At 37.3% G+C, this 12,395-nt stretch overlaps 1 protein-coding gene across 1 annotated transcript in view; it reads right to left on the reverse strand.

The window, feature by feature from the left end:
- The window catches only part of MYCBP2 (MYC binding protein 2), a 172,002-nt gene that overhangs the window by 98,487 nt on the left and 61,120 nt on the right, over positions 1-12,395 (reverse strand). The window contains 3 exon segments of the mRNA XM_041419961.1: positions 3,683-3,764; positions 4,414-4,533; positions 11,357-11,464. Of these exon segments, the coding sequence (XP_041275895.1) occupies positions 3,683-3,764; positions 4,414-4,533; positions 11,357-11,464 (310 nt within the window).

A 12,395-nucleotide genomic window follows, 5' to 3' on the forward strand; every position in this document is an offset into this window, starting at 1 on the left:
CAAAGTTTTAACAATAAAAGTTTCTCCATCTGAATCAAAGAAAACAAGGACTATTCTTCTGGGATGGAGTGGAAAGACATACTGGTGTCAAAGTCACAGAACGTTTGGTCAATCACAGAAGACCAACCTCAGCTATAGAGAAATTAACCTGAGATCCCGTGGGAAAAAGTAACAACTGCTGAATAATTGAGCAGATGTACATGCATCAGCTAACACAGGATCCTGAAGAAGGTCCAGATGCATTCTGGCTGTCCACATGGAAACCCTTTTCCATCCCAAAGGGTAAGTATTTCTCAGAGCAGTTGTAGTCTTTGAAAATTCATCATGCATGACCTGTTCGAACAATCGCTGTCCGTGGTACTCACGCAGCCAACAGCTGCCTGCCAGTTCCCACAACATGTCACTTGGGGCAGCTGACCGTGGTGCTGCAAACACGGTTCACTGGGAAATGTTTCTGTGTGGTGGGCAAGAGGAAACCAGTAGCAACCTCTGTCCATTGCAAGCAGAGTCGGACAACTTTTTTACAGACAAAATGGAGATTTTTATATTTTAGAAGTGACTCCATTTTAGAGGAAATTTGGTGAAAATATGTAAATATGACCTGCACTCCACCACTGGAGTAAAATAATCAGAAAATACACCTAGAAACATGATCTTAACAAACAGGTAATGGAATGCTTTTTTCCCCCCTGGAGTAACTAACAGAGAACAGTCTCTATTCTTCAAGTGGAACATAGGTAATCATCTATGGAAGGTCTGATCAGTTTTGGATTATGCTACTGTTGAACCTTTGGAAGCAAAATCCTATCAAGACCATATCACTTCAGTCATTCCATTTCTGAAGCTTGGCTGTCAGATCATGTACTTGCTACTGGAGTGCTGAAGTCAAGTTTGTACAAAAAAAATGCAGACAGATTTTGAACAGTAACAGAAAGATCCTGGAGTTTTAACTTCCAGCTTCTTGAGGGAAGCATCAGCAACAAATACGCTTTTGCTTACCTGAGCACAATACATACTATTTTTCACCAAGACTAGATACTGCAAAACATTTCTGGCTTCCACTGAGTTTGTATTCACCAGCATCTAATTTGAGGAGAATATAAGCACAGACTGACAAATCTTTCATGTAGCTTATCAACATCTGTCACTGTGGATGCTACAACAAAAAGCCTACACAGGCTAATTTAATGGTTCCAGCTTACTGATAGGGCATGTAATCTACCTCATTCCTGCTGAAGTAGAGGAAGAATTTGTGATGCTTACAATATTCTCTTAGAAGAGTCTACAATCCCCTTAATTAAGGAGCAAGGCATGTCTGAACAGGTGTTCAGAATTTAAAATACTTGAACACTTTCAAGACTTTTAAAAATAGTCTCACAACTAAATCTTTACACTTCAAGTCAAAAGCCTCTGAAAGGATGCCTAAATATTACTTGTCTTTTTTTCTCCTCTCTCTGTCCCAGAAATACAGTAGAGTATCAGTTCCTGAATTCAGAAGATGATGCTCTTCCTGAGGTCAATACAGGCAATGTGACACACTGCATGACTGACATACCACTGACCTGGCAGGAGCTGGCCATCTGAGCACCACTGCGTCCCAACTGAGGTGGAACTCTGCATAAGGATTCCCTGTTTCCTTCTCTGAATCCCTTACTGTGAGGACAGAGGAGAGATCTCTACTTAAAGCTGGAAAAAGAAGTACATCAATGAAGAAATTATAATTTGAATGATGGTGCTAAATAGCAATATAGTACTACAGCCAGTTCTCATGCATAGGACATACTCCAAATTTCTTCAAGGCTTTTTTCAGACACTTTCTAGTCTGATGTAGAATGATACAAAGGTCTGTGCCACGTCACTGGCACCTCCTCAGCTTCTACTTCTGGTCAAGCACTATCCTTCAGCATAAGAATTTTCATATTCTCCTTTAGGATCTCACTTGGAACTACTACTGGTCTTCATCCAGTTTCTATCTAAATAAGCAGCAGATGTAGGGTTTACTACCTGAAATACTGACAAATACAGCAGATATCTGCAGATATCTCTGAACCCTTCTGAAAAGCCAAGTGATTTCATCAAAGTTAGAAATAGGTGACATTAAATTACCAGTACAAATGACACTGCTATGTGTACCTCTTCAGTCTTGAAGACAGAAACTGGCCTTTTTCTAACAGCAACATGAATTGCTAGTTTAAGCCATTGTTCCTTGGAACAAATACCCAAGAATTTCCAGGAAGGAAAAACAGAGTACTTGTCTGCAATATGATTATCATAGACAGAAACCCAGACTGCATTCACCAGTCTAATGCAAATTGAGTAGGGGTGACAGTTCAGAGCCTACTACCAGGCACAGCAGCCAATACAAGGCAGTATTTCCAGTATACTTTCTTTCTTCCCTCTCTCCCTTTGGCATAATGAATCCAATGCAAGTTTTAAGATGACGGAAGATTTCTTCAGGAACTTGACAAAAGAAAGGGTTTTGAAGTCTCCAAAGAGATTAGGAGGATAGATGGTCAGTAACTTTCACCTGACTGCTACAAGAGAAACAAGAGAACTGAAGACACGTCATGGATGCTCTGCTCTTTATGCCTTCTACATAAGGATACTGAGCATTACATACACAAAGTCTCAAAGATTCCTACCACAGAAACCTCCATTGTGTGCATTATATGGCATATGTACATGTCCAAAGACCTAAATCACATTTCCTTTTATGGCAGGACAACGTTTTTTTATTTACTTTAATGAAAAGATGTGACTCTAAGCATGAGATACTAAGGGTGAGATTGAGCTTCACATTAAAGGCATCTATATTTAATTATCTGTGCTCTCACTGTAGTCAATAGAGATCAGGTTTACAGAGCTACTAAGCACACCACAACTAAAGCATGTAATACCTCTCCATGCTCTGGTGATTTCTCTACTTCCATTGACCACAAAGAAAGCACACATCACTCTTCTATCAACACCCAAAACAAGTGACTACAAAATGCAGCTGAGACCAAAGCTTAGGGACTTCATTTGGGAGATAACTGATGAGAAAAAAATGAGACTTCATCATAACTGAACTGAGATTAGCTCAGTTGGTCAGAGCACAGTGCTAGTAACACCGAGGTTGTGGGTTTGATCCTCACACAGGCCATTCACTTAAGGGCTGGACACAATCTTTGTGGGTCCCTGCCAACGCAGAACATTCTGTGATTCTGTGAATATTCTGTGAGCTCTTATCACTGATTTAACAGGAACATGTTAATCTAGATTTACAATATCATACTATTTCAATTATTGCATATGCAGTATTTTACAGAAATAATGAAATCTTAATGAGGCATCAATGTAATTCTCATATGCAGAGATGTAATCCAATGTAATTCATCAATGTAATTCTTAGATGCAGGGAGAATTAAAGAGAGAGAAGTCTTTCAAACTATTATCAAAGCAATGCTAATAACTATGCACAGAAGATTTCATGTGTTAAATAAATTACTTATGCAGTACAAGACTGCTGTTATTGCATCAGTATTCAGGGGGTTATAGGGAGTAAATGCAGTACAAGAGCTCTTCAACTTTATTTGGTCTATATTTGAATTTTCACACTTGCTAGCTATAGAGCGAGAAATGTAGCCATTTCTTATGCAGCAGTACAGTAATACACAATCACATCCTTTGATTACCAGCTTACCTGGAATTAACATCACCATGTCCAAGCTGACCATGCTGCCCATATCCAAATGTGTAAACATCACCATTTTCCATCAAAACCACTGAAAAACAACAAAATATTTATCTGACATACACACATGACATGGCACTGCACCAGTCCTAGTTACCCTTCTGAGTAGCAGTTTATGATTCCCAAGAGACCCAGATCAGATTCCACAACCCACAACAATGAGCAGGAATGTAGAGGTCTGCAGGAGTAGAGCAAATGTTTTAAATTGACTTCAAAATTGCTTACAAGTTCTGATATAACTCAGTGTATGATACTTATAGCCCTTTTCACTACTGAAGGACAGTGAGATGCCTTTCATTGCTGGAATAAGGGAGGTAATGTGAGGATTTGGGTGGTGATCTTACTTTAGCCTGTAATAAAATGGCATAAAATATATCAGGGAAGGTTAAGGCTGGATATTGGAAAAAGGTTCTTCACCCAGAGGGTAACTGGACACTGCAATAAGCTCCACAGGGAAGCGGTAACAAATGCCTGACAGAGTTCAGGAAGTGTTTGGACAATACTCTTAGGCACATGGTGTGATTCTTTGAGATGTGACAAAATGACCCTGCCACGTTTTCAACTTTCAGCATTCCTGCATACATCCATTTTAAAAATTGAACACAAAGCAGTGAAGACACATATGACAACCTTAAAAAACCCCCTATTATTATAATTAACATTGATTTATTTGTTTTTACCTGAATGGTGAAATCCACAACTGACTTGCACAGCTCGCAGCTCACAGTCAAAGCGGACAGCCCCTGGTGGATATGTTGTGATTTTGCTGGCATCCTTCTCACCTCTTTCTCCACTTCCATCTATAAACAAGGCTTAAAATTATATACTATGCATTCTAATAAAGTTATATTAGAAGAATGAATAGAACAAGAATAGTAAGTAACTCCCCACTCCACCACTTGTAAGGTAGAAGAGAGAACTCACAAAGTAGCAAAAGAGCTCAAAATGTGGCATCAAAGCAGATGTGAAAGACGACAGAAGCTCTATTTTTAAACAATGTTCTATAAAGGTACACATTGGAAAAGATCCTCTAAAGCAGAAACTTCCCAATGAGCAGACAAAAAGAACAGCAAAACAGAAAATGCAAACTTCAGAAGCTTTGCTTAAAAGCCATCACTTTCATTCTATAGTAAGGTAGCCTTAGTAAGTAGGCAACACTGTAGTTAAACTTAACAGGCATAGCCTAGTCTACCTTTTCCAGTTACTACTCTTTAAGGAGTTTACTTTAAGGAATTGACTCCAATTCAGCCACAGAGTCCCTGTTTTAAATAGGTGATAATTACTTACACAGCTCATTTCTAACAATGCAGACAACTCACCAAGAGAATGTCTGTTTCCTGTCTGCTTCCATGCATTTTTAGACAACATTTCTGTCATTTCTTTTAGTAAGCATGTATGAGTTTAGTAAGTATGAAGTGCATTAATGACTCCTAAAGTCAAACTGCCTTCACATTGGTCAGAAGCACTGAAGTGCAACGTGTTATTCCTAAATTTCTTGCCAGCTACCATCTTCTCCAGAAATCAGAACGTTTCCATCACCTGTTAAACTACAGTCACTCTCTATCTAGCATAGAGAAATTACAGAAATACATGAAGCAAGAAATAACTCCACATAGAAGACTGCACATTCTCTCTGTGGCAAGTCTAAGTACTGCTCTATTAACAAAACTGATACAGGGAAACAGTTGCTTCTTAAAGAATTCAAGGTATTGTGAAATTTAGATATCTACTTAGAATTTCAACACGTTTTCCTGAATAATCATCAGTGGAAATCTCAACTTCAAGACTTCATTATTCCCTCTGTGAAGCATAGTAATTACAGACTTAAAATTTTTTTTAAATATAATTCTGTTTTTACACATATTGCTCAAATTTTTCTTGTCATTACAGAGGAACTGCTGATACAGTAATGTCATTTCACACTTTCATTACATGCCAGTTTTTAAAGTCTTACTGTTGAAGGAATAAAGCTATTTTCTAGTGATTACTTGAGTATAGAAATTACATTAATCTGCATGTAGTTCACATCTGTAAAGAACAGTGTGTAAAGTTACTAATGGTTTTGAAGAACTAGGTTTAAAAGCATAGGTAAATTATCCCTTTGAAACATGCACTACATGCTGGATATGTGTGAAATGGAGACGTGGTTAAAAAAACCTGTCTCTCACAATTGCCATGGCATTTTTGAGGTTGTGTACTACCAGACTACACACAAATTAGAAGAAGTCTCTGAAGGTCTGTGTGCAGCTTTTTTTTTATTGGTAACAAAAGCAAACATAAGAAGACAGAATCATTGTCGAACAACCCTCTCAAAATTACAGTTTTCCTCTTAAATTTCTTAAATTCTGTCCTAAGCAGCTCACAGTATTTTAGTCAACTTTTACTACTTCTCAAATACAGTACCTTTGAACTTTTTATGCCTACTTTTGCAATGAACTCTTATGTGCCAAAGTAACCAGGAGTGGTTCTGGCAGCTGATATTGCCACCAAAATTATTTATTCAGCAATCAGTCTGCTTACTGCTTCCCCATTTCACACAAGCTTTATAGACAGGAGCAGAAAAACAGCTGATTATTTTGGAAGTCTATCTGTGGCCCCTGTATCCACTCCTCCCCTCAGACACTGCTAAGTAATAAAAAATACGAGCTCTCTCACTGTGTAAATGCACTTGAATAATCATCTGTCAGAAACACACATGTCCAGTAAGAATGTGTCCTGCACGCACTTCCAATGAAACACACTGGGCTTACAGCAACCACGTCACCCATGTAGTCACATCAGCAAATGGTAGCAGCTGGTGTCTTCTGGTCATGTAACAGCAGCACATCAAGTGATCTGCAGAAACTTAAAGAGGCACATGTGCATTTCTGCCTCACTGTAAGAAAAACATTCTGCTCTAAAGCGCTTAAAAAACCACTAATAAAAAGTTGGGGATTCCTGTTATCTCAGCTGATAAATGTGATACTACCATTAAATAAAACTTGACTCTAGATACAGCCTCATTTTCTCCGAAGTTGTAAATGAAAGCATAACACAGTACTTCCCTTGAGGAAACACTAAATACAAGATGCAGAGACAAGTACCTTCACATGAAACAAGTTTTGCAATTACGTATGTGAGAAAAAAATTTATTTTAAAGAATAAAGTTTAACAAAGTTGGCGTTTTCAATTTCCAAAGCTAACTTCTCAAAGGTTCTAAGAATGCAGGAATAGAAGCAACTATCTTTCATACATATCTTATTTTGTTCAAGTGTGAAATTTTTGACTGAAAATGGAATTCCTGTCAGCCTTCTTTGCATAATTAGTAACTGTCTCAAGAGTTTTGAATTGTTTGGATTTTCAACACTTGATAATTTATCTGTGGTGCAACAAAACCCTACAACTAAAACAGCTAGTTTTGTTTAGAAAAAAAAAAAAAAGGTCTTTTGACCAAAAAACACAAAGCCAAATAGAATATCATTATATCATTGCTTACTTTTAGAGCTGTATTTCTGGACTACAGTGTTTATCTTCTACTCCATTACATGGCCAATACGTATCGTATTTTTCCAGCAGCACTCTCTAAGAGAACTTACGCTTAAGAGATAAGGCTGCAAATAAATTGGGCCATCCTCTTTCCTTCCATTACTTTCAAACAGTCAAAGTTTTTTAAAAAAAGTGAGTCAAAAGTGGATGCTGAAAGCTTATTTGCATGTGTCAAGGAATAACTGTAACTAGGGAGATAGACATTTGTTTTCCTTCAAACAATTGTGCATTTTTTTCATTTCATTAAAAGTAATATCAAAGTAACTGTTCCTGAAAGAGAAGAATAAAAAGCCTACTGAAGGAGAGACTCTTCTTGTTGGATGCACTGGAACCTTTAAGTAGAGCAAGTTAGTACCTCCAGTGTTATCCAGCTGGGGTACCACTGAACAGCACCTTTGACTCCATCTCTCTGAGGGAGAAGAAAATCCCAAGGAAAAGTACTTTCTGCTGTCAACACAGAGGGGTGTGCTCCATGAACAACATCTGGTGGGTTTTCATCTCTGGTATCTCAAAGTTAGGGAAGGAAAGAGAGAGAACTGCAAATACAACCAACCAATCCCCACTACCACTCAGAAAGTTCTTAATTCCTGAAGACAATTTTCCTCCACCACTAAATGCGCTTAGAAGTTTTCTTGGCGCATTTTGCTGCCACAAAACCCACTGCTTTCCAGGAACAAACGAAAACCTCATTCGGACTCAACAGCAAGTGAAGTAATAACCTTTAAATGAGACCTCTACTGGCAAAAAACCCAAACCCAGCATCATTACAGAAAGATATAGTGGACCCTTGCTTGGCCCAGACCAGAGGAAAAGCATTTTGTTAGTGTTCTCCAACAGCAAGGATGGTGATATTCCATTTCTCATTTACCATCCATCTTTGGAGAAGAGAAAAAGCACTTCTAAAGATGTTAAATACCCTACAGATGAAAAGTGTTAATGGAATATGACTATATTAAAAATTCTTACATTAACTGTCTCTTCAGACTACATCACATGCCAACAAATCTTGGTTCTATTCAGCAGCAATCACCCAAATAAAGCATATTGGTCAAGTTACTGGTTAATCTCTGTGATGTCCAACTCTCACAGGGTGTTGTGAGTGCCATAATTTACAGACTTTATATACAACATCACTTTAACTAATCAGCCTGTGCCTGCAGCTTCTTGGCTGTCTACCCCAGGCTGCAGCTGAAATATCTGTAACCAATTTTATAGCTACAGTGCAGGGAGAAAATAAATATACTCTGGCTGTGAAAATCATCCATCCACAAAACTAAGTCTGTTGGATTCTTTAGAGGTTGCTACAGAGCTTACTTGAGCTTACAGGTGAAGTACAATATGCAGAGTCACAAGTGTATAACACATCCAATGAAGTGATAACAAACTCACATTCTGGTCAAAAACTCAGTCTTAGATGTAGGTTTTTCATTGTCAGCTGTCTCACTCCAATGAGTGCTTCAAACTACTCTGCCCTTCACATCATATCTTAGACAGCCAAAAAGTTAAAAAGTAAATTTCCAAGTAAGTTTTCTTGAACATCTGGTAATTTTGTCTTAGTGTTTGCAAAATGGTTGACCTATATCTTGTTCCATCCATGCAGGTTCAGCTTCATCTAGTCTTAGTCGTTTTGAGGGTATTTGTTTTGTATTCCTTAGAATGTTTACCACTATTTCCAAATACAGGAAATAGATGGCATTCAATCTGCTGAATCTTAGCTGACTCAAGAAGCTTACTTTGGTTTTTATTTCTACTTAGTTAATTTCTGCACTTGAGAAAACTTTACAGACTTTCATTAATCCTTTTGATGCCTTAAGTTTTAGTTTTCATAATTTCCAGATTCTTGTACTGTATTAGTATATAACTCTGAACTTCATATAAAGCGTTAACAAGTTCTCTTCATAATTCAGTTAGACAAAATGATCCTTTTCCAGCCTGAGAACCAAGGACACTGTGGCAGCTTCAGGCCCAAAAAGTATAAACAGCAGGGAACTGAGGAGAGCAAACTGGGAGGATGCGACTCCAGAACCTGAAGCTGAAATTGGACAATTAACCCCAATATGGAAATGGACCAGAACTTGTAAAAGTGTGAAAACTTGTGACTAAGAGTTCATCTTGAGTGCAGGCACAGCTGGGTTTCTGTACTGCCCAAGGTATCCTTTGAAGGCCTTTTCAATAAATACCTACTTTATTCCTTTAACACTGTCTAGCCTCTGTTATCTTTTTCACAATTCTCACCTTGCCTGTTAATTGGATAACAACCCACTTCACTTCAGTTTTCCTTTTCCCCTTGGAATCTCTTTGAGAAGTTAAGGGATATTTCTAGTTCCTAGTCAAATTTACGGCTGTTTTTTGAAAGTCAGTCTTCTGAGGCAGAGAAGGGTCTAAAAGTTTACTTGAAAACCTCCTTATCTGTTTACCATAACACACAAAGAACCGAAATAAACTGAGTATTTCCTTCCATATAGTTTTCCCTAAAGAAAAAGAAATGTTCAGTTCTATAGGGCATATCTGACCAAAGTCTTCCAGCACAACACAGACCTTTTATATTGTTCTTACAACTCCAAGAGGCAACATAAGCCTCAAACTGATACTAATGAATACACCTCTTGTAAGGAGATACTTGATCTGAAATGAGTTCCAACAACTAACACATGCCAGAAAAACACAGATGGAGGCAGAACAAGCATACTACTTTATGGACTTGCCTGTGGAGTCAAGGGTTTGCACTACAACTAGTAGTAGTATGTAGCTCAAGAATAATGGCCATCAGCAAATTGTCACTCTCATAACAAAACTTAAATTCAGTATGTGCTCCTTCAGCAGGCAACCTCTCCAGTGAGATTATGATAGGTTATCCTACTAAGTCCATCCAGACTTAAAGCTCAGACAATATGCCTTCCAAAGACTAAATGTTTTGCAGATTCAAAGCAACAGATTTTGCTTTCATTTCCATAAAGTAAACTTAAGATGATTTCACAATCCAGTATGTTCATAACTCAGTAAGCCCATCACCCACATACACTGAAACTTAATCCCATAAGGCTTCAAACCGATAAACAGTTTGTTTGCACACATGCCAAATACAATCAGTAACTTCCACGAATTCAACTGAAATACCATACTAACTCTTTTTAATATTTAGGTATTCTTTAGAAAAGAGCTGAAACGTTCTGGGTTCACCATTTTTAGGAGCTTCCTACTTTGACCAGGTCTCTAACCTCCATTTTACATATTTATCTTCTGTATATAAATAATGCATGTACAGAGACATCAATACACAGATAGATACAAACTACAGTCAGATTTGAGACAGCTCAACTTCAGTCAGTTCAGTTAGTAATATACTACTACTTTCTAAAAAACACATAAGTCATTTATATCTGAACAGATGGCACACTTTGAAATTGAAGATAAAAGGAACTGGCTTGTATGTATTTCAGACATACAAAAATGTCTGAAATACCAAGACACCTCAATAGCTGTACTCTATAAAACCATTTAACTCAAGAACATTGCAGAGAAAAGTGTGTATTTTGATTTGTATTCTCCCCATTCAAAGTTAGCAAAAAGTAATGTTTACGTTATTTCAAATATTTCACTCCTAAAAAGGGCTTGTTGAAAGGCAACGTACCTATGAGAAGATATTGGCCAGAATTATCAAGGCTGGGACTGACATGTTTAAGTAAACACCCCAAATACAAAACACAAAGGACAAAAACCACAAATGCAGTGCAACAATCTTAAGTCACTCTACCATGTTACGTTTCCTACAGTTAAAGAAAAAATAAAAATAAAGAACCACCTTAAGAATGAGACAGCATTAGAAATGAGAAAAGACATACAGAAAGACAAAGCATATTTCACAAATAAAAAGGGGAAAGAAAAACAAAGATGATGTGGACAAGTGACCATTTACACTTCTAAAGAAAGGTCAGCATTTAAATGTGTTTTCTTTCTCCTCAGGTAACAAGATACTAACAGGAAGAAAAGGCAGAACTCATTTTGTGCAGTTCTTTGAAAAGACAGATGCAGCATCTGGAAGAAGTGACTGGGAGGCTGGGCTTATTTCCACCCTAGTCAATAAGGAAGACCAAATACCTTTGTGCTTGTCCCGTTTATGCTTTAGCGGTGCTGGAGAGAGTCTGATTCTGGCTAGAGCCTGTTCTCGATGGTTCATAAAAATAGGACCAGGAATTACAAGGGGGCCTGAGGAGAAACATTTTGCACATGCATAGGAAAGCTCACAAAATGGAAACAGTGTGTTAAACAAAATACAAATTAAAAGCAATGAAAAAACCAAAAAGAATAATAATTATAAAGTTGTTTTCTTAAATTCAAAAGACCTTAAAATATAAGAAAGTTGCCATTTCTCGATAACTTATGTGAAAAACCAATAGACAACCTGTAGTGATATTTTTACCTGAATTTCTAAGTATGCAACCGCACTGCAAGCAATGGAAATATAACATACTCACACTAGAATAAAATCTGATAGCAAATACCCATTATTGCCTTTGAACGATAGAAAGAATAATTATCATGCCTTAAATCCTACAACATAACATTCAAAATACTGATTTGGAACAAGATCATAATATAAATGCTAAATTTAACACCCCCGCCCATAAACTTGTGTGCAATTACTATATTTAAGATGCAGAGTTACAACTTTAAAAGAAAAAGTTCCATGTTTCAGAAAGAAAGTTTTTCATATCATATGACTCTTATCTACTTAGTAATTCTGAAATCCATTTATTTTGAAAATATTTTTCAATCTATTTAAAGGTCTTCAAGAGAAGATTTGACTTAAATAAAGCAATGATTTAAATTTTTTTCCAGATTGCTTTTCCTTTTTAAAAATCTAGATTTAGGCAGTGAGGTACTGTGCTTAATTGAGGCTGAGTATAAGCAAGTAACGGACAAGGAATTTCTTTCTTAAATCTGTATTTCTCCTGTTTTATAGGTTGAGCATGTCACCATGAATTTTTTGGACACTTCTTGTCCTTTCAGAAGTCTCATATTCAATGGAAACCATGAATCAGAAGCAACCAATTCTGCCAAGTGACACTCAGTTTCACAGGTTCCCAAATCCAGCCCCACCATGAACAGTAAACAAAAGCACCCCAAAATCAGGCTG

This window comes from Onychostruthus taczanowskii, unplaced genomic scaffold (assembly GCF_017590055.1).
Source record: "Onychostruthus taczanowskii isolate IOZ18803 unplaced genomic scaffold, ASM1759005v1 scaffold62, whole genome shotgun sequence".
In the NCBI taxonomy this organism is placed as follows: Eukaryota; Metazoa; Chordata; class Aves; order Passeriformes; family Passeridae; genus Onychostruthus; species Onychostruthus taczanowskii.